Source organism: Choloepus didactylus, chromosome 12 (genome assembly GCF_015220235.1).
Source record: "Choloepus didactylus isolate mChoDid1 chromosome 12, mChoDid1.pri, whole genome shotgun sequence".
NCBI lineage: Eukaryota > Metazoa > Chordata > Mammalia > Pilosa > Megalonychidae > Choloepus > Choloepus didactylus.
The window spans coordinates 79283409-79308106 of record NC_051318.1 but is presented as its reverse complement, the minus strand read 5'-3'; the positions used below and the strand labels follow the sequence as shown (position 1 = coordinate 79308106).

Here is a 24698-nt window from a genome sequence, read left to right as displayed (position 1 = left end):
TTTAATAATTATGGAATAAAGCTATAAGGCTCAAGTTCTGTGATTTTTCACAGTAAGAACGGGAGGATAAAGGAGACCTTGTATAATTTTGAGATTGAATCACATTTTGTAATGGTAGATGCAGGAAGTAGTGAGTTATTTTCTTGGCTTCTAGGTTTCTTCTGGTTGAGGCTAGAACTGTAAAGACAGATATTTGAATATATATATATATGTGTGTGCATGTGTGTGTTCTCAGAAGGCCATTTTAAAGGCAGTATTTGAACAAAAATCACATAATAGTTGACTTAAACATGGTGTAAAGTCAGACTTTCACCCCCTTATGACATCTGCCTTGAAGATAGACTTTCCCTTTTTATATTTTGTAGGGATGGGTATTTTATAGTTCTAACAATTATTGAATCTCTTATCATTAGTAATACTACTTTCCTGATCTTTTACGTGAATATAGACCTTTTCCTGTTTAATATATTTTAATGCTCACTGACTGAATTTGCCTAGTGGTGCTGTGTGTGTGAGTTGGTGAAGTGTCTACTTGATTTAGGAGACTGATTTGTATAGATGTTGGCTTCTCTTTATGAGAAGACTAGATTCCTAATACTAGCATCAGTTGTTTGATAAGTAAAAGCAGTATTTTTTTAATGGAAAGACTGCTGAACTGGGAGTCAAGAGACATGCCTGGATTCTTGTTTTAACTTCAGAATTACCTAAGTTTGTATTTTTGGACCTATTTTTGGACAAGCTTAATTAACTTATCTGAGCAGCCTTTTCTTCAACTGTAAAATTGAAGAGTTCAAGTTTGATTATCTTTTAAGATCTATCCCAGTTCATCTGACATGTTACAGTCCTTTAATTCTAAAGAGTTGTCTTTCTAGAAAACAAAGTATTCTATTAGTCATTGCATACTATTTCTCCACTGTGCAGGAGTTTGGAAAGTTGTGTTGTTGTAATCACTCAATTGGCACTTTATTTGCCTTCTATATCCCTTTGTACTGTTACTTCCTAAAATTGGTCTCAACCTATACTTTCAATTCTACCCCATTTCCCAGCCAGAATGCTCTAGGGTATTGTTTCTACAATGTGCTTCACACTCTCTTACTTCCATGTTTTTGTTCATTCTATTCCCTATGTACTTTCCTCCTTCCCCCTCAGCTACTTTGAGGCCCCATAGCATTTCATTTATAAATTTTTTTGGCCTTGTCTGATTGTTTCTTATGTATTGTGTTACACTTTATATTAGACTGTAAACTCCTCAAAGGCAGGTGTTTTATTTTAACAATTTACTAATCTTAGTACTGAGTACCACAATACTTTTCATGTAATAGAGGATTGATATCTATAGAAATGACTGTGTGATGATTGGAATTATGCATACAGTATATGGCTATAGATAAGTGAAAAAAGTGAAAGGATGATGAGGAAATTAACAGCCATTTTGGATTAAAGCAGTGTTTTAATCATCTAAGCTGACTGAACACATTTGTATTCTTTGGTCCCCTATGTATTATCATCACTGCCTGCCATCTGTTGTTCTTATTGAACAATAGATATCTGTGTACCAACCACTTCTATTTCTGTTTTAACCCACTCAGCTGCTTGCTTTCATTCATCATTGTAGTTTAGCACTGCCACAGTCATAAATTTTTTTTTAAATTCGGTTTTATTGAGATATATTCACATACCATACAATCATCCATGGTGTACAATCAACAGTTCACAGTACCGTATAGTTGTGCATTCATCACCCCAATCAATTTTTGAACATTTTCCTCACACTGAAAAGAATAAAAATAAGAATAAAAAATAAAAGTCAAAAAGAACAACCAAATTACTCTATCCCTCCCATCCCACCCTATCTTTCATTTAGTTTTTGTCTCCATTTTTCTACTTATCCATCTATACACTGGATAAAGGGAGTGTGAGCCACAGTGACACCATCACACCGTGTGAGTTACATGGTTATACAGTTGTCTTCAAGAGTCAAGGCTATTGGGTTGCAGCTCGACGGTTTCAGGTATTTCCTTTTAGCTATTCCAATACAATAAAACCTAAAAAGGAATGTCTATATAGCGCATAGGAATGTTTTCCATAGTGACCTCTCAACTCCATTTGGAATCTCTCAGCCACTGAAACTTTATTTTGTTTCATTTAGCTTCCCCCTTTTGGTCAAGAAGATGTTCTCGTTTCCACAATGCCAGGCTCAGGCTCATCTCTGGGAGTCATACCCTGCGTTGCCAGGGAGATTTACACCTCTGGGAGTCAGGTCCCACGTACGAGGGATGGCAGTAAGTTCACTTGCCGATCTGGCTTAGCCAGAGAGAGAGGGCCACGTCAGAGCAACAAAAAGGTTCTCTGGGGGAAGACTCTTAGGCACAATTGTAAGTAGGCTTAGCCTCTCCTTTGCAGCAACAAGCCTCATAAGGGCAAGTCCTGTGATAGACGGCTAGGCACATAAATTGTCAGTCCTCAATGTTTATAAGAATATGAGCAACAATCCATTTCCACATTCTTCCCCAGCTCCTCAGGGGAGTTCTGCAAATATATTTTTATTCTCTGTCCAAATTACTTTGGAAGTCATAAACTTTTAATGGTACCTAATTTTTTAAAAAAAAATATTCTTGGTTTGATTTAGTTTTGTTTTTTTTTTCCTGACTTGACTTGTTCATAGATTGTCAATGTTATTTCCTGTCTCCGTTTTGTGCTTTTCTAACTATTCACATTTCTTTTCACTTGCTCTTTCTTTTGAGAAATCATTCGTTCTTTGTTTCTCGAAGCACGTGTGTTTTGGTTCCTGTCTCCACGTAGGATTTACATTAACAAAGTGTCTTAGAATCAGTCTAATATTGGGGGTTGATGGTAGAATTGCTGGCCACTAGGAATGAGCTTGAGTTAGCTATGTCAGACTATTGGTTCTAGATGCTTTTAGCAGTGGGAGAATTTCCACATTGGCAATGGTAGCATTGACCCTTTGATTAAAGGCATTGATACTCAATATAAAAGATGTGAGATATTATTGGGCATTTTTACAGGTGGCCTTTTGGGGAACAGAATAGGTACCCAAGTTGTAGAATTTATCAAAGGATTTCAAAATGGCCCATGTTGGCCATGGGTGGATGGGTAAAGGTAATTTTTCTTTCTTTGGATTCAGTTATCTCTTTAGTCTTGAGTTAAAGATTATCTCTGACAGGTATGTGTGTTTGGTTTGGACTAAATAAAAGAACAGAGAGCAAAAAAGCCAATGAGTACAAAAACTGGAGACAGAAAAAGTAAAAGGTGTGTCGTAAAAGTTGCCTATCATTGGGCCACTTGAAGTCAGTAGCATTTACTGAAGGACTGTAGAGAATATATTGTTAAAAAAGAGACTTCAGAAGCTACTGTAAGAAAGTAGCCTGGAGAAAATTTCTTTTGGACTAATTTTAAAAATATGTTTTCTTCAATTCTGTTTTTACTAGCGTATCCCAATCTCTTTCAAGAGTTTACTGGATTACCAGATACAGATTAAAGATACAAAAGAAGAAAAATATGCGTCATCTAGTCTGTGTTCTGTCAGAAATAGTAAATAAACAGGAAGTACTAGGACTCTTTCCTTAGTGTTTGGAATGGAAACATTATATAGTAGAGACAGAAATGTATGCAGACTTGAGAAAAGAATTTTGATTAATTTTCATTTTAGATAATATTAAATCATTTATTTTATTTTAACAGGTATCTTTCAGATGAAGGCATTGAAGCTTGCACAAGTTCTCCTGACAAAGTCAATATAAATGACATCATTTTGATTGCTCTCAATGTAGGTTGTATTTTTTAATTTATATACATTTTAGATCTGGAAGCTATATTCATGAAAAATGTCTTATTAAAATAAGCTGAATTTTATGATTAGTAATATGGAGTACATTTTTTTTTTCCACTCTAAGTTGCAAGGATGTTTGTTGAATTTGGTAATCTCAGATTAGACAACTTTATTAGAAATATATGTTTCTTTCACATCTGTTACACAGAATACAATGAAAAAGGAAAATGCAATTAATACTAGTTTTTTAACCCAGCGATCAGTTATAGAATTTCTTAGCATTTATGGCAGCTATATAATAGCAGTGAAAACTGACCTAGTAATTTTAAAAATTGCTGTTTAATTTATATGGGATCTAGCTAGGATATAGCTTTTTGACAGTTGGATTTATTGCTTCAAAATAATTGCATTTTTTGCATTTCTTTTCAATCTGTTTGCTTTCCCACCCCCCATGTGTGGCTATATCTTTTGCATAATTGGGATTGGATTTTGAAATTTTTTAAGAGTTATAAAAATTGTTTGAAATATGAATGCTAGTGCATTAATACTCTTTTTTCAATCCTGCAGTTACCCATATGGGAGTTTTTTCATGTTGCCTTTTCAATAACAATTTATTAACAATTAAAGCTGTATTTTGTGATACATGATTGGTGAAATTTGTCATAGATTATTGTCTGACAGCTTTATCATTATCAGTGCAAAATAGGTTTACTAGGAAGCAGAAATAGCAAACACTAATAAGAACATTCAAAGTATAAATATATAACTGAGTGCAACTTCTTTTACAATCAACTAAATTTATATTTATATAATTAAACTTTGGTTTAAATGTAAAATTCATGCTCTGTGCTCTTTTTTTTTAAGTTTCTTTGAATTTTATTTAGTAAGACTAACAAGATTATTTCTTTGTTTCAGAGCGGAGTATCAGGTTTTTAATAAACAAAAGACTAAACTTTTTAGAGTAAGCGTTAGTTAGAAATTATATGCGTCATTTATGACTAAAATGGTTATATTCCTTAGACACTAACTTTTTTTTGACTTACACTCAAATGTAAATGCTGCTTTTAAAAAATGTTGTAAGCGACTTTTATTTCTTTGTTATTTTAAGGAGAAAAAACTTTCTAAAAATGATAGGAAAGTGATTTTTGTATACTTCAGTAAAAATGAGTTAACTATAATTGGGTATGAAACTTAACTAAAATCAAGATGAAGTATTTGTGCTAGGCACAAAAGAGATGCATGATAATTGTTAGCTGAATGAATTAATTTGTCTTTGTGATTTTTTCTGATATGTATGTAGTTGAATGCCCCAGGCCAAAACTCTTAATACCATGTGATGAAAAGAGAAATTACTTTTAATCAGGATGAAACATATGACAGGCAAATCATCTACTTTTCAAGTTTATTCCTGATTAATAAAATTCAGCCATTTATGGTATCCTGTTGAATTTTTTTAGCTTTTGAGTGATTGTGACATATTAATTACTAGTTGAGAAAGACTTGAATTAATGATTCTTTATTAGTAGTATAAATAAGTATATATTTATAAATATGTTAGTAATATAAATTAATTATTGGGAGAAACGGACATTTTAATTGCACAGTTTTTTTTTCTAATTTACCGGGAGACTATAAAAATATATGGGATTTTGTTTTGGGTGATCCTCATGACCAACCATATATTCGGTGATTAACTGGAAGGACTCATGGGATTTACCACATAATTGTCCTCACAACTAAGGTTTATTATAGAGAAAGAATGCAAAACAGGATCAGCAAGGGAAAAAGACACTGGAGTTAGAGAAATCCATCCACAAGCTTCCTTATGCTCTCTTCTTCTTGTGAAGGGACACACTCACTTACTTCTTTCTCCAACAATGAAAAATGTAATAGCATGTGTACTGAGTACCCAAGGCTTTTATTGGGTTGTTCATGAAGACTTTGCCTAGCCTGCACCAAAACTGTAGACTTAGACTCTAATAAACAAAGGTGTCTACCATAAATTACATTGTAAAAAGCAGAAGCAGTAAACTACACTTTTAGGTCGGGAATGGTTAGGGAGAGCAAAGTTCTCAAATGCTAGCCTAGGGCCAAGTTTGTAAGTAGGCTGTTCTAAAGATTGCAGCCTCAGGCCTACTAAGTTAACTCTTCTTTGCAGAGAACTTTTTATCGAAAAGGAGGGTTCTTAATTTTGTACACTGTAGTGAATAAGAATATTAAGAAATGAAATTGAAATCAAGCATGTAGTTTGTGGGTACAACTAGTTGAATTATTCAGAAAAAAATATGGAAGCCTTAAGTTACTGAACACTGTAAAAATTTATAAACAGATTATTTTGTTATTTTATAACAGTCTATATTATTTCAGTTTGCTAAAGCTACTGAAATGCTATATACCGGAAATGGATTGGCTTTTACAATGGGGGTTTATTAGTTCACAAATTTACAGTTCTAAGGCCATGAAAATGTCCCAATTAAGGCATCAACAGGATGAAAACTTCTCTGAAGAAAGGCCGATGGCATCCGGGGTTCCTCTGTTACATGGGAAGGTACATGACTGGAGTTTGCTCGTGCTCTCTCTCCAAAAATGTCTCTGCCTTTTATCCTCTCATAGAGGACTCCAGCAAGGAGATTAAGACCTATCTTGAATGGGCAGGGTCACATCTTCATGGAAACAGCCTAATCAAAAAGTCCCACCTACAAGGTCTGCCCCCACAAGATTGGATTAAAAGAACATAGGTTTTTCTGGGGTACACAACAGATTCAAACCAGCACATATATAATATAAAATGATTTGCTAAATAGGTATTCTGCTGAACTTGAATAGTCAGAAATCTTTTGTGTGTACGCACGTTTGCATATGTATTTGTTTATGTGTATGAGTGTGTGTGTAGGTAACTAGATGTTTTGTAAATGATAAAAAAATTTTAATAGGGTAAGTATTTCTCCCACATAATTTTTTTTGTTCAATGTAAAAGTATTCTTTGACCCAGTTGTCTTAGTGGCCTTTATGTAATGGGGTCCGAATAATAAAGCCTTTGCAGTATTTAGAAATTGACATTGCATTTAGGATGTTTAAAAGATTTAGTATGTCATTTTCATCTTGCTATAAACACATTAAATATCATTTGTTCCTTTTATATATGTATAGCGCTTTAAAAGTATCGCATAAACTTTGAATATATTGTCTCCTTTAGCCTGACAACTTTGTAAAATAGAGTTGGTGATATTTTTCCATTTTTTAGAGTTAATAAGTTAACTGAGTTTACAGAAGTTGTGACAGTGTCCAAGGTCAAGTGATTAATAAATTACAGTTTGGGATGAATGAAACTTTAGGATTTAATCTAGTGTCCATTTCTACTTAACCTTGATGACTCATTTTAGTTTGAATTAAATTTCATAATTACTGATAAAAGCCAGAATCGAAGGACCATGATGTATCTTAAAATTTGTATATATTCTGTTTCTCATTCATATTTAAATATTTCAGCCTTTGAATGGCTTCAGAATAATGCCTATGTTTTTATGAACTGTTAGTTGTATTATTCCCTTAATGGATGTTATACATGTTTAGGTGATAAAATGTACATGTTTTTTATCCACTGAAATAATTATGAAAGCCGGCATCCACTGAGTGCTTACTCTGTGCCAGTCATAGTGCTAAAATGCTTCACACGTGTTAATGTTTAATCCTCAAAACAATCCTAATACAGGAAAAACTAGTGTTAAGAAAGTATTTTTTACATTGTTACTCAGTGTTTTCAAAGGGAAAAGGCATACAACTTGTGGTATGGTTTATCATTCTTTTCAATGCATTATTTGGACTGAGACTGGAAAAAGCATAAACAAAAACAGTGTTACGCAAGTGTTTAGATTTGGGGCTTCATTTGCCCTGTCAGTTCTGTTTGGTAAGTTTTAGTTTAGAAATGATGCTTGAGAAATTATGAATCATAGTAACAAAACCTAGAAAGGATTTGTGGGAGTTATGTAATTTATATGCTTTTTTCTTAAACTGACTACATGTAGTTGTTTCTAATAGGAGGATGTTCTATTATTGTAGATGTGAAAAGAAATCTTTCCTACTTCTCTATAAGTGTACATTTACCATCACGCTTATTTTAGTCACCCAGTATTTTCTCCTTAAGTCTAACTAAATTCTCCCTCATAATTTATGTTACTAAATGCACAGTAAATCTTTGTTCTTTTATTCTGCCCTTGAGGTGACAAAGAGCTACTATTTACTACATTTTGAAGAATAACAAAGCAATACAAATTATTATTCAACCTCACTATCTCAAGTATTAGGTTAATTTCTTAGCTTAAATGTTTGTGCTTTTTTATGAATACTGACAGTTTTCCTCTGAATGAATATCTTATGATTCTTTTAGGCTTTCCATTTCCATTTCCTAAAGAGTACACCATCCTTAAAGTTCTTTATTTATGTAGCCTTTGTAATTGAAGTTTTTCTTTTTATTTTGGAAATTGTTTAACTTTGGTTATTTATTAGTCCATTATGTTTATCTTTTTATGTTTTGCTTTGGTTTGCTGAGTAATACTACATATTTTAGCATTTTTATATGGTTAAGTCATTTGTTCACTACCTTCCATTTCTGTAATTTGCTTAAGCAAATGAAATAAAGATGTACTATAGTAAAGTCTTACTATAATTTCTTTGCTGTTTCCCAGTATATTCATGCATTATATGGCTTTGTTATATTATGGGTATCACAGCGTATAGAATAATGTGTTTTTATGTCTCTGCTTAACAAGGCAGGAGGGTTTAATTGTAAAAATAGACTATATTTATGTTTTCAAAAGTAATCACTTGATTTTGGATTGTGGTATTACTTTATAGTAAGATCACATTTACATAAATCAAGTTTTAGATTTTAATAGAGATGGTTAGTATGTTAAAAGGTACCTAAAAAAATGACCAGAATTAAGGCTTTATATATTACTGTTCAATTTGCCAACAGACTATAAACAACATATATATGGTGCTGTTATTTGAAATGTTGATTAAATGTTTGACTCTTATAACCAGTTAATTGACATTTATTTAATTTTTGATCCATAAACTCTTAAGTAATTTCGTCTTTTTAAATGAGATTTAGATTTACTTTTCTCTGTAATTCTGTTTTAATAGTAATATTTTAATTTTAGACAGATCTAAGAACAATTGGCAAGAAGTTCCTCCCCAGTGACATCAATGGTGGAAAGGTAGAAAAGGTAAAGAAAAAAGTTAACTTTCTATGTTATGCTAACTACAGTAAATAGAAACATCTACTAAATTGTTGGAATTGCATTTTGTTTATAAAGGCTACAACTACAAAGTAATATTTTAGAGGTGAACAGGTCACAAAGTCTTCATTATGATAATTTCCTATTCACAAGGAAAATTATTGAGTTAAACTTTTGGTGACTTTTCAGCATATAAAAACACTTTTGTTTCAGGAATTATGATTATGGCACATCTACCTTTACACTTTACATTTTACACTTACTTTTTTGGGTCACTTACCTTAGGTCAAGGACCTTTTCTTACCTTTTTGTATTATTGATCTATTTATTTAATGAATTTATTAATATAAAGGCATAAGCTTATCAGAGAATAGCAGTTTGGCATTTTGCATTCACGCATGTGTATCCATGTTATGTTTTTTTCAGTGTTCTCTTTTTGTAAATACAAAGGTATAGTTTTGGATATCAACCAGTCTTCTGCGTCCTATTCGTTTATGTTCATTTTATTTTTATTTGAAGGTAATATGTAAGTTTTGTCAGCCATGAATGATCTATATATATATATGTATGTATTATCTGCACTCTAAAGAAATGCTTTCAGTGTGTATATTTTATGTTTGAATAATTATTCTAATAATTTTAGCACTCAGATATTTAAAATAATTTTTGCACCTCAGATATTTTAGGGATAATTTATAAAGTACCGTACTATAACAATATGTTTTATATTTTCTAAACATTAGTCTTTTATGTACTAGATGTAATCATTGGGCTGGAAAGAACCATAAGAGAGGGTTTCTAATATCCTTTAGTTATGAGGCAGATACTCAGAAAAGATGGTTCTGCAACTTCCTTCAGCAATTTATTTTAATGTTTAACAACACTCTGTGTCAGCAAACTTTAAATTATTTTTAATCTAAATTTCTTATGCTGCAACTTAAAGTCCTTAATGTCTTCTTTATCTTCCCTCAGGGGAAATGGAGAACATCTGGTTACCTTCCTTTGTGAATAATTCTTCATATACTTGAAGACTTGTAAATGTCACCCTTGCAGGTTTCTCTTGGATAAAGCCATCTATCTTTGTTCCTTTGTTTATTGTCATTATCAAGTTTTCCATTCATTTTCATTGTTCTTCTTAGAGTCCTCTCCAGGTTCTTTACATTTCCTTTTTGGTTATGGTAGTTGTTCTCAGACTTTAGTATGCACCATAATCACCCAGAGGGCTGTCTAAAAATTGGTCCACTGTCCCCCCTGAGTTTCTAATTCCATGAGACTGGAATAAAGCCCAAGAATTTATATTTTGAAAAAGTTTCCAGGGGATGTTGATGTTATTGTTACGGGGAACATACTTTGAAAACTGCTGGGCTATAGAACCTCAGATTTGGCTGCAATCTTGGAGAGTATGATGAGTATAATAGTTCTCTATAGGGAAAGATAATGGCATCAAAGCAGTATCTATGTGTCTTTACACTTGTTTATATAATAAAATTTTGACACTGTCTAGATTATTAGTTTTTCCATTTTCTCTCTATGTGTCCGTAGAGATTCTGAAAACCTGCCTATGGGACAAGCTTATAGGATGGTGGTGAGGTGAGTCAGAAGTCAGGTCTTCTCTGTGCCCTCCATCCTACCCACATCAGAGCATTTTTGTTTTTGAAAGTTTTGCACAATGGTCTTTTGAAGATTTCTTTTGAATGTAGCTAAGAACAGTTAAAACAAAAACAAAAACAACTTAAACACTCTGGTCTAGATCATTCTGTGCCATATCTTACCCTTTAGAATATTCTTAAGTGATACTTATTATTGGAAGTTTTATTTATTTTAACAACACTATACAAATAACAGTTTTGGGAAGGAGGAGTAAGAAGAGGTGAGGAATAAAGGAAGCCAAATAATGATCACTTTTCCTTGTTCAAAAACCAGTTGTAGGGTAGAAAAATTTTCCAATAAGGATAGTTCTAAGTAAAAAGTTCATTGAATTGGCAACAGAGATTGTAGCACATTAAAATGTAATCAATTTGTTGATTGTTAAGATGATTTTATAAACTTAATTCCCTCCACTCCTACCATCCTTTCTTCCTTATAGAAATATTCTAAATGTGCCTGATATGTAGAAAGCATACACTTAAAAGATTTTTAATACTGGGTTTTCTGAATCTTTCCCAAGGTCACATCTACTTACTGTATATTACAGACATGATAATTTACTCAACAAACATTTATATTGTACCCATATTATTTGCTAAGTCCTAAGGTGAGGTGATTGTTTAAGCTTTTTTTTTTTTTTTTTGGTTTTTTTTTTTTTTTTTGGTTTTTTGTTTCTCTAGAACTTTTTCTTTGGTGCGTAGTAACTAGAAGGGTACCAGAATATTTTGTTGATTATTTATACTTTAGGAACCTACAGTGAAAATGAGTAATAAATTATTTTCTTTGATGTTGCTCTTAGGTAAATTTTCATTGTCATCTACTTTTTATTATTTTGTCATCTAATCTTGAGTTATTTGCAGATTTACATCACTACTTTAAAACAGCATTCCATAAGGTGTGAAGAACCCTTTTAATGACTTTAAGCATGAGGTGTTACACTTAATAAATATATGCTCCAAAATGGATTTGACTCACTTATTGTTTTACTTCCTAGTTTGTTTGTTTTTTTGAATCTCCACTCAAGAAGTAAGACTAATGTAAAAAAAGCTACTTTGTACTTTTATTAATTGAAATGCATTATTAACCAGCATTTTACCATGCTAATAGTGATGCTGAGCCATTATAAATACATGGTTCCAGAATCATCAGCATCCCTAAAGTATGTATGTTATAGTTTTTGTTTAAAATAAGCTTTGTTTTAAACCATACATAAGATACAGGGCTACATTTAGTAAGCAGAATATTTGAATGCATAATCTGCTTATTCCTTGAGTATGTGAGAATATGATATAAAGTAATTTTATTTTCTCATTTTCTTTTTATATTAAAAAAGAAGGAAAGAAGGAAAGAAAGAAAAGAAAGTGCTGGTTACCTGATAACCTTCCTAACAGATCATAGTAGAAACCAACTTTCCAAAAATTAATTAAGACAGAAACTTAAAATATGACATGGACTAGCTACCCCAGGAAGCAGACACATGGTTTTGATGTTTTGGATAAGGTGTGGAAAAATCAAATGTAGGGACAGGTAGAGATGTTAATCTTTGGCCTAAATTTAAATCCTGATTCTCCTGCTTATTAGCTGTATGACTTTTGGCAAGTTATTTAATCTTACAAGTTTTAATTTCCTTATCAGTCAGATATTATCTGCCTTATGACATTGTTTAAAAAATTAAATAAGGTAATATCCATGACACTGAACGTGGTTGTGGTGGACTGAAGTGTGTACTCTAGTTTGGACATATTCTTGATCTTGGTCTGCCTTCTGGTGGGTGTGGATGCTTTGTAAATAAGATCTCTTCAATATGTTAGTTCCATTAAGGTATAGCTGAACTGAATCAAATTGGGCCTTAATCCAGATTACTGTAGTCTTGTATAAGCAGATTGAAAGTCAGACAGAGAAAGAAGCCACCGGAGAATTAAGAAGCTGGAAGTTAATAGAACTTGGAAAAGAAAGGAGAAGATGCTGCTGTGTGCATTGCCATATGACAGAAAATCCAAGGACCCCCTAAGATAGCCAACCAGCCAGAAGATACCCTGGGAAGCCTTCAAGCCTCTGAAACCATGAGCTAATAAATTCCTTTTGTTAAGCCAACCTAATATATGATACTTGTTTTAGCAGCTAGGACAGTAAAACAGTTTTTGGTACTGGAAAGTGAGGTTGCTGCTATGACAGATACTTAAAAATGGGAAAACAGCTTTGGAATTGGATAGTGACTTGGAAATGGGTAATAGTAGATTGCTTTGATGAGACTTTTGATAAAAATGTGGATGTTAAAGGTACTTACAATGAGGCCCCAGAAGAAGATTATGAATGTTATTGGAAATTGGAAGAATGGTATTTGTTACAAAGTGGCAGAGAACTTGGCATAATTGTGTTCTGATGTCAGATTGAAAGAGGAACTTTTAAATGATGAACTTGGATATTTACCTCAGGAGCTTTCTAAGCTAAGAGCAGAAGGCACAGTCTGGCTTCTCCTTGCAGCTTATAGTAAAATACGAGAGGAAAGGGATAAACTGAGAACTAAACTCTAAAGCACAAAGAAACCACTAGTGGATGGTTTGTAAAATTCTGAACCTATCCAGATAGTGTGCTTTGAGACTAGGGTCAGAAATGGCTCTGTCAGAGACCTCTCTCAGATTTCAGGAAGTGAGTCCTCAGAGGACAGGGCTCCATGCAAGGGTATTACTGAACAATTCTTTGATAAAGAGAGTGTGACTGAATGTGGATCTAGTCAGTCATTTCATTGATAGTCAGGATGGAAATACAGTCATCCAGGAAGGGTCCATGGAAAGTTCTATTTGATGTTTTGGACACAATTGAACTATATTCAAAGCCGACAAGAGTTTTGCAAAATTTTTATGAGCAGAACCAATGCCAGTCTGGACTGAAAGGGACAGAGAAGAGATGAATTGAAGCAAGAATGACTTCAAGGGCAGAGCCATGGAAGCAAAGGTCTAGAACAAAAAAGTCTCCTTAGGCCAAGAGAGCAGGCTCACCTGTGTGTGTGGAAAGGATGAGTCTGCCCCTGCACTTGGAGGGGACAGGATCTGTTCCGGTACATGGCAGGGGTGAGCCTTATGCCTGTTGCTCAGGGAGAGTGCCCACAAAATATTGCTTGGGTAGGGTGTTCACCTTCACCTCGGTGTTCAGGGAGAGCGTGGCCATGGCAGAGGCATTTGGAAGGGGTGGTGCTGCTCCATCAGGCCTGGAGGATAAAACATAGATCCATAGATGACTCTAAGCCTTTGAAATCTAATGGGACTTTACCCTGCTGGGATTTTGTACTTGTTTGGGACCTGTGAACCCTGTTTTCCTTCTAATGTCTCCCTTTTGGAATAGTAATCTTTATCCTATGCCTATTCCTCCATTGTATAATGGAAGTAGATAAGTTGTTTTCCAGGTTTCATAGGCCCATCAGACAGAGGAATTTTGCCCTAAGACTGGCCACACCCATAATTGATTTTGATGAATCTTTGTACTTAACATTGTTACTGAAATGACTTAAGGCATGTGGGATATTGTGATGAAATGAATGTATTTTGCATGTAGGAAAAACATGTCTTTTTGGGGTCCATAGGGCAGACTGTGGGAAACTGAATTGCATATCCCAGTTTGGACATGTTCTTGGTTTTGATTCCCCCTCTGGTGGGTGTGGACCCACTTTAAAACTCTTCAAGATTTTACTTCAACTAACGTGTGGCCCAACTGAAACAGGTTGGGCTTTAAACTGGATTACTGGAGTCCTTTATAAACAGAGTGGAAGTCAGGCAGAGAAAACAGCCACTGGAGAAGTAAGAAGCTGAAATTCAACAGAACCTGGAAGAGAAAGAAGATGCTGCCATAGGCCTTGTCATGTGACAGAGAAGCCAGGAAATCCCAAAGGTTGCTGATCTGCCAGAAGATACTGGCCCTGAGAGGGAACAGGACTTCTAGCCTCTGAAACTCTGAGCCAATAAATTTCTGATTTTAAGTGGACCCATTGCATGGTATTTGTTTTAGCAGCTAGGAAACTAAAACAATAGTGTAATGTATTTGGCAAGTATTGAGGATTATGAGCAATTTAGGATGGAATTTTTGTCCTGGAGATCTAGGAATTACCTCAGTTGGGTATCTTGTCACTGAGAAATCTGCAAGAGAATTCAATGAATGAAGTAAGGCAAATGGATTCTTCATTATTGGCTACATTTTGTTTCCAAATCCTAATGCAGAACTCTACTATTTGAGCTTTATTGTGATAGAATCAAAGTATACCAAAAACTCTGTTATGACAGTTTCTAAGTGCCAAGCCTGTCCACGGTAGTACCATTCCTATGAGAGAAAGACATAGCAAGAGGAATGAGCACTGTATAACATTTCCCCAATATTTAAGTAGCAAGAGGGGAGAAGAAGCCATTTTCCTAATGAGATCTGCTGCTTTTAGCCTTGTGGGATCCCTTGTGAAGGGCTTCACGTGTGTCTTCCATCTCCTTTGGAAGTTCATTCACTAGGCTTGAGGATCTAAACAGTGTACTGGAGTTTCACCATGACAGATCAGTAATTCTGTTTGGAGGTGAAATAAAGGAGTGTAGAAAGGAGTCTTCAAACTTCCTGAGAAGCCAAAAGCAAATGCTTAGATGGTTTGTATTGTTATTATAATTAAGACAACTTAGATAATACCACTTGGGAATTTTAGAGTAGAGTGGAGGAATGGAGAGCTGATAGATCTGTGGTCAGGTGAGAAATATTGTAGGTCTGTAGTTAGGAGAAGACGGTTAATTCTGAACACATTGCATTTACATTTGTGTTCTTTGGCAAATTTGGGGCCATCAGAAGAACATTGTTAAATAGGGTTTGAAATACTGAAGTCTTATAAAATTCTGTTCGTTTATCATTTGTTATTTTGGGAGAGAGTAGAATGAAAAAAGTACAAATAGACTTTCAGTTGATCAAGATAGTGATGTAAGATGCTGCAGGGTTCTGTTGCCCCACAGAATATTTGAACAACTAGCAAAAACTGGAAGAGCTGTCTTTCTCAGAACTATGGTTAAATGGTTAAAGGGTTGTAGTAACTAACTGAGTGCCAAATCAAGAAAATGCCACTAAAAAAGGTAGGAGTAGCTCATAGTGCTCTTGCTAGCTCTATGGAGCAGTGTGGTGCCAGCCTGCACTCTTATTGTGGGTCCCTGGTCGTGTTCTGAATGGAGCAGAGTAAACCCTTTGCACATATCGAGGTGCCTGTGTGTCTGTACCAGTCTACTGTAGGGCAGCCTGAAGGACTGGAACAGGAAAGTCATTTCTGGGCTTGCCCATGGAGGACTTGTGCTGCAGGCAGAGGTAGTTTATACATATCTAAAGCAGTGTAAGAAAAAATTAAGTCAAAGTGGCCTGGGATTACTGGTATCAAGACGTGAAATAGTGTACCCTAGAAGGCGGGGGGAGGGGCAAAGGTATTTCATAGGGAATAAAAAGGGATGGCATTGGATTCCTATAAATAGGGGTGTACCTAAGGCCATGAGTGAGCACAAGCCCAGGGCAAAACACAGGCTCAGAAAAGATGAAGAGGACCCTGCATTTTTGCCTCAGCCAGTCTTCTTGATAGGAGGGCTAAACTCTGAAGGAGAGCACCTGCCAACACAGAAAAAATTAGCAAAGACTGTGAAGGGTGTTTTTTGCATTGGCTTGATTGTTTTTGTTACCTCTAGGCACTCAGGGAAATCTCTGTCACCTCACTTAGAAACAGATAAATCAGGAAATAAATCAGCATTAACACAGTAATATTAAAATGTGAAGTGTGCAAGAAAAGATTACAAGACAAAGAAAAAGAAATGAGGACCCACCCAAAGGAACAAGGTAAAACTGCAGAAACCATCAATGAAGAAAAACAGACTTTGGACACACCAGACAAAGAAATTTAAAAAATTATCTTCAATATCCTTAAAGAGCTAACAGATAACACTTAGACAGAACTAAGGGATTTCAGGAAAGTGATGAATGGACAGTATGAGAATCTCAGGAAAGAGAAATTTTAAAAAGGAACCAAACAGAAATACTGGAGTTGAAGAACACAATGATTGAAGTAAACACATTTTGTAGAGGATTTCAACAGCAAATTACAGCTGGCATAAGAAGGAATCAGAAACTAAAAAATAATGGAAATGATTCAGGCTGAGGAGCAGAAAGAAGAAAGAAGGAAAAAATTGAATAATGCCTAAAAGATCTGTGGGACACCGTGAGTCATACCAACAAACTCATTATGGGAGTCCCAGAGGGAGAAGCAAAAGACAAAGGGGTGGAAGGAATATTCAAAGAAATAATGACAGAAAACTTCCCAAATTTAACAAAAGAAGAAGGAGAAGAAGAAATTAAACAACATATGCAAAGGAAATTAGGAAATATCTTGAGGTGAATGAAAATGAAAATACGACATCCCCAAACTTCCGTGATGTAGCAAAGGCAATGCTGAGAGGAAAATTTATAGCTCTAAATGCTTACATTAAAAAAGAAGAAAGATCTCAAATCAGAGACCTTACCTCACAATAGAGGAAGTAGAAAAAGAATAGCAAATAAACCCACAGTGAGCAAAAGGAAGGAAATAACAAATATCAGCACAGAGTTGGAGAAAATAGCTAGAATCACTGAAAGCAACAGGTGGTTTTTTGAGAAGATCAATAAAATTGAGAAACCTTTAGTTAGACTGACAAAGGAAAAACAGAGAGGACATAGGTCACTAAAATCAGAATTGAAAGGGGAGCATATTACTACCAACCCCACAGAAATTAAAAGGATTATAAGAGGATACTATGAATAGTTGTATGCTGACAAGTTGGATAACCTAGATGAAATGGACAAATTCCTACATACAAACTATACTGACTCAAAAAGAAATATGAGATCTCAACAGACTAATAACAAGTAAAGAGAATTTGCTCTGTTAAAAAACCACCCAACAAAGAAAAGCTCAGGACCAGATGGCCTCACTGGAGAATTTTACCAAACATTCCAAGAAGAATTAACATGTATCTGCTCAAATGTTTCCAAAAAATTGAAAAGTGGAGTAAATTTCAAAACTTATTCTATGAGGCCAGAATCACTGTAACACCAAGGCCAGATAAAGATACAACATTGAAAGAAAATTACAGTCCAATATCTCTTACGAATATCAGTGGGAACATCCTCAATAAAATAACTAGGAAAACAAATGGAACAGCATGTTAAAAAAATTACACATCAGTATGCGTGGGATTTTTGCAATCTATGCATGGTAGTTCAGCACAAAAAAGTCACTTGATGTAATCACCACTTTAATATAACCAAGGGAAAAAACACGTGATCATCTCAATTGATGCAGAAAAGGCAGGGGACAAAATCCAGCACCCCTTTTTGATAAAAACAGACAAAAAACTAGGAATAGAAGGAAACTTCATCAACATGGTAAAGGGCATATATGAAAGACCCACAGCTAATAGCCTTCTCAATTATGAAAGACTGAAAGCTTCCTAAGATCCGGAACAAGACAAGGACGCCCACTGTCACTACTGTTATTTAACTTTGTTCTGGAAGTTCTAGCCAGAGTAATTAGGAATGAAAAAGAAACGATGCATCCAAATTGGAAAGGAAGAAGTAAAAAACTTTTTATTATTTGCAAATGGCAAGTCCTATGCAGAGAAAATCCTGGAAAGCCACACAGAAATCTAGAGCTGATAAATGAATTCAGCGAAGTGGTGGGATATAGGATCAATTCATCAAAATCAAAATTTTGTATACACTAGTAATGGACAGTCTGAAGAAGAAATAAAGAAAAAAAAATTCTATTTACAATAGCAACTGAAAGAATAAAATATCTAGGAATAAATTTAACCAAAGATGTAAGACTTTTTCATGGAAAACTATAAAACATTACTGAAAGAAATCAAAGAAGACCTAAATAAATGGAAGGGGATTCTGTGTTCATGGATTGTAAGACTAAATGTTAAGATGTCAGTTCTACCCAAAGCGACTTAAAAATTCAACAGAACCTCAATCAAAATACCAGCTGCCTTCTTCGCAGAAGTGGAAAAGCACTCATCAAATTTACATGATTGGACGGGGGTGGGGTGGTGGTGGTGGTGGTGGTGGGGAGGCTAGTAGCAGCGCCTGAGGCCCTGGAGGGGAGGACGGGGTGAGTGGAGCCAAGAAAGTGGGGCAGTCAGAGGAGCACAGGCCCCTAGTGTCATCGGAGCCAAGAGGATCGCGCTCTGAGTGAGCGGCTTGGCAGCACAGTCGTGTGGCTTGGTGTGGCAGGGACCCTGGGACTACCAGGATCTCTCTCCACGGTGCCCCGCATCCAGATACCCTTTTCTTTCACTTGCTGCCTGGGCGGAACGGCGCCCAAATCAGGTGTGTGTCTATGTCTGGGTAGCCCCGCTGCTGGCTGGCTGGCCAGCATGTCCCCTGAACCACCTGCCAGTGGGCCGGCTGGGCAGGCAGATGCAGTGATTGGGGTGGGGAAGGTGTGGCCGGAGAGCCCCTGCCCCACTCCGACTGGTGGATTACTTCATAGTAGCTAGGCTTGCTGGGGATGGAGCACCCATCCCTGAGGAAACATGGGTTCCTGATCTCACTGGGCCCCTGCACCCTCCCTGGCCAGCTGAACCTATCACTGGTGTGGCAGTCGTTGCTAGAGCATTGTGTGAGGAGCTGCCCCAGGGCTACCCATGGATCCAAGCTTCTGCCAGGGGCCACCCCCTGGAACTCAGTGTTATGCTCTGGGTAGAACTCAACTCTTCACCTGCTACCACAGGGCCGAGTCAACCTACCCCCTACCCCCTCGTTGAGCTGAGGTTGTTGTATGAGGGGAACAAGTGCTAGACATGGCTTCCAAGTGCTAGACATGACACCCTACAGCCATACAGCCAACCTGGCCCTTCTAGGCCCTGGGCACCTGCTCACCTACATCACTTAACAGTGGGCAGCAGAGGCATGGGCATCACTGACCTCTACCTGGTCCTTCCCAGCAAGGGTGAGGGTACTCCTCATATGTAACTGCTGACTGCCCTGCAAACTCAGTCTTGACATGTGGGGGCCAGCAGTGTACCTGTGCTACAAGGTGGTCCTGGCCAAAACCAACACACATGAAGAAAAACCGCTGGGCTACTACATGGAGGAGGACAATGAGACATTTCCCCTTCTGGAGTCAGTGCCCTTCTTCTGCTGTCTATGGAGACCACTGTCAAATGCTGGCCTGCTCAGACAAGTACCCTGTGCCCATCTTCTCCACCTTTATGCTCACAGGTACAGCTGGTGATAAGATGTTCGGTGCTGCCCTGCAGTTTTATGAGGTGTTCCGGGGGTTGGGCTATCAAAGCAGCAAGCATGGGTCCTGGGCCTGCTGAGTGCCCTGGAGCGGGGCAGGGTGCTGGGGGCTGGCGCCGTGCGTAGCCATCTCACCATTACCGTGCTATCCCACTGGCCTGCCTTCCCTGCCTTTCTTGTCTTCCTTTACTGCTACTTCATCTCAGGCCCCCATCACTGCCCTTGGAAGCACACATCTCCGACTTCATTCACAATATCCCCTTCCTTTCCCCAAAGAGACCCCGCATCATGGTGCAGATGTCTCCCTATGACACCTTACTCCTTTGTCAACCTGTATCCTCACCTCTGCTCCTCAGTGGTGCCAGCTTCCTGCAGCTGCTGCAGTGCCTGGGCCCTGAGCTGGCTGTCACACTACTGCTGGCTGTGCTCACACACTACTAGTGCACTCAACTGTGGCCAGACCTGTCCATCAACATCTGCGAGGCCCTCGTCTCTATGCTTACTGTGGCACTGGCTGACCTTACATTCCACTGTGCCTGCTGGTGCTGGCAGATGTGCTGAGCACCCCTTTGCCCTTCAGTAGATCCTGCAGGGTTCTGCTGGCCACGCTGACAGACCTGTACCAGCAGCTGGACCAGACATATACTAGACCTGAGGAGGAGGCATCGCTGGAATTCCTGGTGACAGACTGTAAGGTAGTATGTGGCCACCAGGCCTGGCTGGAACAGGAAGTACAGGGCACCTTCCTCTGCTTCATAGTCAGTCTGCTCAAGGACAACTGGGACTTCCTGTGCCCACTCACCCAGTCCCCTCTGAAGGGGCTCATGATGTTCGACAACCTCTTTTTCCTGCAGGACTAACGTAAATCCTGGAAATGCTCCAATCAGAACCTGTACTCTCAGCTGCTGCACGCACAGATGTACTAACAATTCATTGAAGAATGCCCTTTTGGCTTTGCTTGGCATGTTGCCCTCAAATTCTTCAACTCCTCATTGACAAGGTCCACCTAGAGAAGGAGTAGCCTGAGCTGACACCCTTGGTGGAGCTGTCAGAGCCTTCAGAAAGTGAGCTCATTGTCTTTATCATGCCTTTATGCTGAGGAACTTCTGGTGCCTGGGCAGTGAATCCACTCTCATGGACTGCTGTGTTGGGTGCCCAGAGCTATGGGCTGAGCTGTTTGAGTCTCCTCAAGAGCATACTGGGGCCTTGCCTGTGCTGAGCCCATCCCGTAGTGTCCCCAGCAGTCCTGCCCTCTCATTGTACCAAACAGGAAGTGAAAGTTGCACAGTTGTTGGTGCAGAAGTCAGCCGCTATGCCTGAGCTGTAGAGCACTGGTATGGGCTGTGGTTCCTGTGTCTGCTTGCCTACATGCGTTTTGCACTTCCTAGATGCAGGCATTGTACGTGGCCTATCATGTGCTTCACCAGATCGAGAACCAGAAGGTGGTGCTCCCTGGCGAGGTGTGTTATTGTATACTGATACAGCTGTGCTCACACTATGGGCACCTGGTACTGTCTGTGCAACTCATGCTGGTGATGCAGTGGGTGGGCATCATGACCAACACTTTCACCTATGGCTACTACAGTAAGGCTTTTTTGGAAAGCAAGTGGCCTTCCAGTACACCAGATGGGTGACTGTGTTGTGCCAAGCTCTGGAATATTGTCCTGGGGGCTGTTCAGTTTTGCCAGCTTTTGAGAGAACAGAGGCTGTGGCAGTAGAAGCCAGCACCACATTAAGAGGCAGACAGCTTCCAGACAGAGCCCTATTTGGAGTGCCCCTCCCTCACCCACCCCCTTCAGATCCAGACTACTTGGGCTGGGCACAGCCTGCAGGACCTGGCCTCATCCATGGGGTTCTTGGTGAAGAGTGGCAGCCTAGGGAGTGCCCACTGTGGAGGCCCATGTGATCAAGGCCTTGATTCTGGAACCCTTGGGAACACATATGCCTGCATGATGGAAGCCTCTTAGACCTGAGCCTGACTGGGAGGAGCCAGCACCTGGAGGGTCAGCCCTGAGTGCCCAGTCCACTGAGACTCTGGAAGCGCTAAGTGGGTGGGTACCTAAGGCTGGTGGGAGTCAGGCTGAGGCAAGCATTCCCTGGCAAGGGCTGGGTGCCCGCCTTCAACAGCTGTTTACTCCTTCCTACTGCTCCCTTGCCTTCTGCGTTCCCCTATCTGGGCTGCCTCCCAACCTGCCTCCCCTAGCCTGCTGCAGACCCATGAACAGCCTTCTATGCCCCTGGGAGTGCCCTGGATCCATTTCCTCTGAGAGCTTGGCCTCTCTGGGCAGTGAATGGGACCTTTCAGAATCTTCTCTCAGCATCCGAGCCTATGCCATTCCTCAGAGTACCTCAGCAACACCCCTGATCCTTCTAACCACCTTCCCTGGGAATTCTGCTGTCTAGCTGCTCCCTATGCTGTGCTTGTGATTCTTGGATGTATAATGAGGTGATCGTGGTTGGCTGGACACCTGATGACTCCACCCTCAACACAACCTGCCCCTTTTGTGCCTGTTCCTTTGTGCCCCTGCTCAGTGTCCAGACCCTTGATTACTGACCCATTGCCCCCAGTCCCAAGCCTACCTCTGCTGGTGCCAGTGGCAGCAAAGATGCTCCTGTCCCTAGGGGTCCTGGCTCTGTGCTCAGTGACTGCAGGTTCTGCCTCGCCCTAGATGAGCCTCAGCTCTGCAGCGGGCACTTGGGGGTGCCTCCTGGTGGGTCGAGGGTGGACCATGGGCATACCTGAGCCCCCTGGTGCTGTGTATGGAGCAGGAGTTGCTGATCGAGAATGAGGGCAGGGAGGTGCTGTTGCTCCCATTGATTGCTGCCCACCCCATCATTTTCTGGAACCTTCTGTGATATTTCCAGTGGCTGTGCCTGTTCATTATTCTGTCAGGTGCCCTCTAGGTCCCATCTTTTTGGCTAACCCATGATCCAGCCTCTGTGCAAGTATGGCTGCTGTGGGATGTCTTGACCCAGATCCCAATAGATGCCCACCTCTCTATGTGCTCTGCAAGGTCCACAGCCAGATTCCCCATTGGGTCGTATGGCCAGGCCCAGTACCTTCAACTCTTGGCCTGGCATTGCTGGGCTTTGTGCTGCACCATGTCAGACTCAGTGAGGTGCACAAGACTGTGAGGCTTTTACTGGACACACTAGGGCCCCTGCCCACTGGCCTGAACATGCAGGGGGGCATCTACTATGAGATTTTATTCCTAGCAATGGTTGCTCTGGGTAAGGACTATGTGAACATAGTGGCTTTCAACAAGAAGTATAGACCCCCTTAAAGAAGTTGGCCAGCAGCATGAGCAAGGAGGAGCTGTGGCAGTGGCTGGCACAGATGCCTACCCCTAAGGCAATCAACTGCCACAAATGTTTCAGAGCACCTCTGGAATGCCAGAGACCCTTAAGCTTCTCCCCTCATCCTGTGGTAGGGATGGGGGGAGGAGAGGAGAGAAAGGATTCTAGAGGTAACCTGCTTCCCTGTTCCTCTCATATGGGAGTTGGGAACAGGCTGGAAAAAATGCCCAGCATAGGCTCTGAACGTGGGCAGCAGGAAGAGGGACCCACTGTTAACAAAAGTTACAGTTCCTCTATCTCCAATCTGCCGAATTCGCTTGTGCTGATGTTGGAGGAGACTGAGGGGTGAGGCGTTGGCACAGCTCTGTTCTTCCCCTGTCCTATACCAAGAACCTCTCTCCAGGGTACCCAAAAATCAACACTACCCTGGTAATTTTAGAAGGTTTTGTTTTAAAAAAGAACTGGAAAGATACAGAACTACTGAGCCTTTGCTGTGAATGGGAGGGAAGGAGGGATGTCATTCTCCACCAGTGATGGCCCCTCTTCCCTAACATTGCTGAAGGAGCCCAAGGCCCCCCCCCATGCCTTCCTACCTTAGTGCTTGTATTTTGTTTTAAGTTATTTATTCTGGAGCTGCAGCCCCCTTACTTCTGAGGTTCTTACAGTGGGTGAGAAAGAGAAGGGACATGGTGCCCCATGGTTCAGTGGTTTGTAACTCTTTGATGGAAGTTGGGTGGTGCGAGCTACAGGAGTCCCAAGTTCCCCTTAAGAAGAACTCCTACCCCCTTCACTCCTAATCCTTCTTGTCCACTCTAACTTGGGGAATGCCTCACCCACCTACGGCCCTTTTACCTGTGCAATAAGAATTGTTCCTTGCAAAGTTTTGTTGGATGTAAATACTAAAAGCTGCTTCTATCTTAAAAATAAAAAATTTGCATGACAGGGTAAGGGGCTCCCTATATCTTTTTTTTTTTTAATTTAATAAATTTTGTTTTGAAATAAATTCAGTCTTACAGGAATAGTTGCAAAAACAGTACAAACCCCATACATAGAACTCCATCATACCCTCTTCCCCGATACCCTGATTCACCACCTTTAACATCCTGTCACACCACCATTTCTTTCTTTCTTTCCCTCCCTCTCTCCCTCCCTATCTATCATCCATCATCTGTTGCTCTGTCTTCTGAACATATGAGAGCAAGCTGCACATATCTTTGAACAAACAATATAATTCACATATGCATTTCCCATGGACAAGAACATTCTTTTATGCAATCTCGATAAGCGCAGCTAAGAAGTTCAAGAAATTCAACATTAATATAAAGCTTACATTTTGTATTTCCTTTTTTTCTTTTTTTTCTTGTGTCCCATCTGTGTCCCTTTGAGCCTTCTCTCCTCCATCCTCAGATCCCATCCAGGACCATCCTTGGCATTTAATTGTCATCTATTTA

At 38.9% G+C, this 24698-nt stretch overlaps 1 protein-coding gene and 1 pseudogene across 6 annotated transcripts in view; both read left to right on the top strand.

Moving 5' to 3' along the window:
• Window positions 1-24698, top strand: part of TDRD3 (tudor domain containing 3) — a 291817-nt gene that overhangs the window by 93516 nt on the left and 173603 nt on the right. For 5 of the 6 annotated variants that reach the window (XM_037799609.1, XM_037799608.1, XM_037799611.1 and 2 more), the window contains exons 2-3: window positions 3703-3787; window positions 8953-9018. In XM_037799609.1, coding sequence (XP_037655537.1) covers window positions 3703-3787; window positions 8953-9018 — 151 coding nt within the window. Of the gene's footprint in view, window positions 1-3702; window positions 3788-8952; window positions 9019-24698 lie in introns of those variants that run through there. The other variant, XM_037799613.1, reaches the window with a different exon arrangement.
• Window positions 20811-23596, top strand: LOC119507435 (annotated as a pseudogene).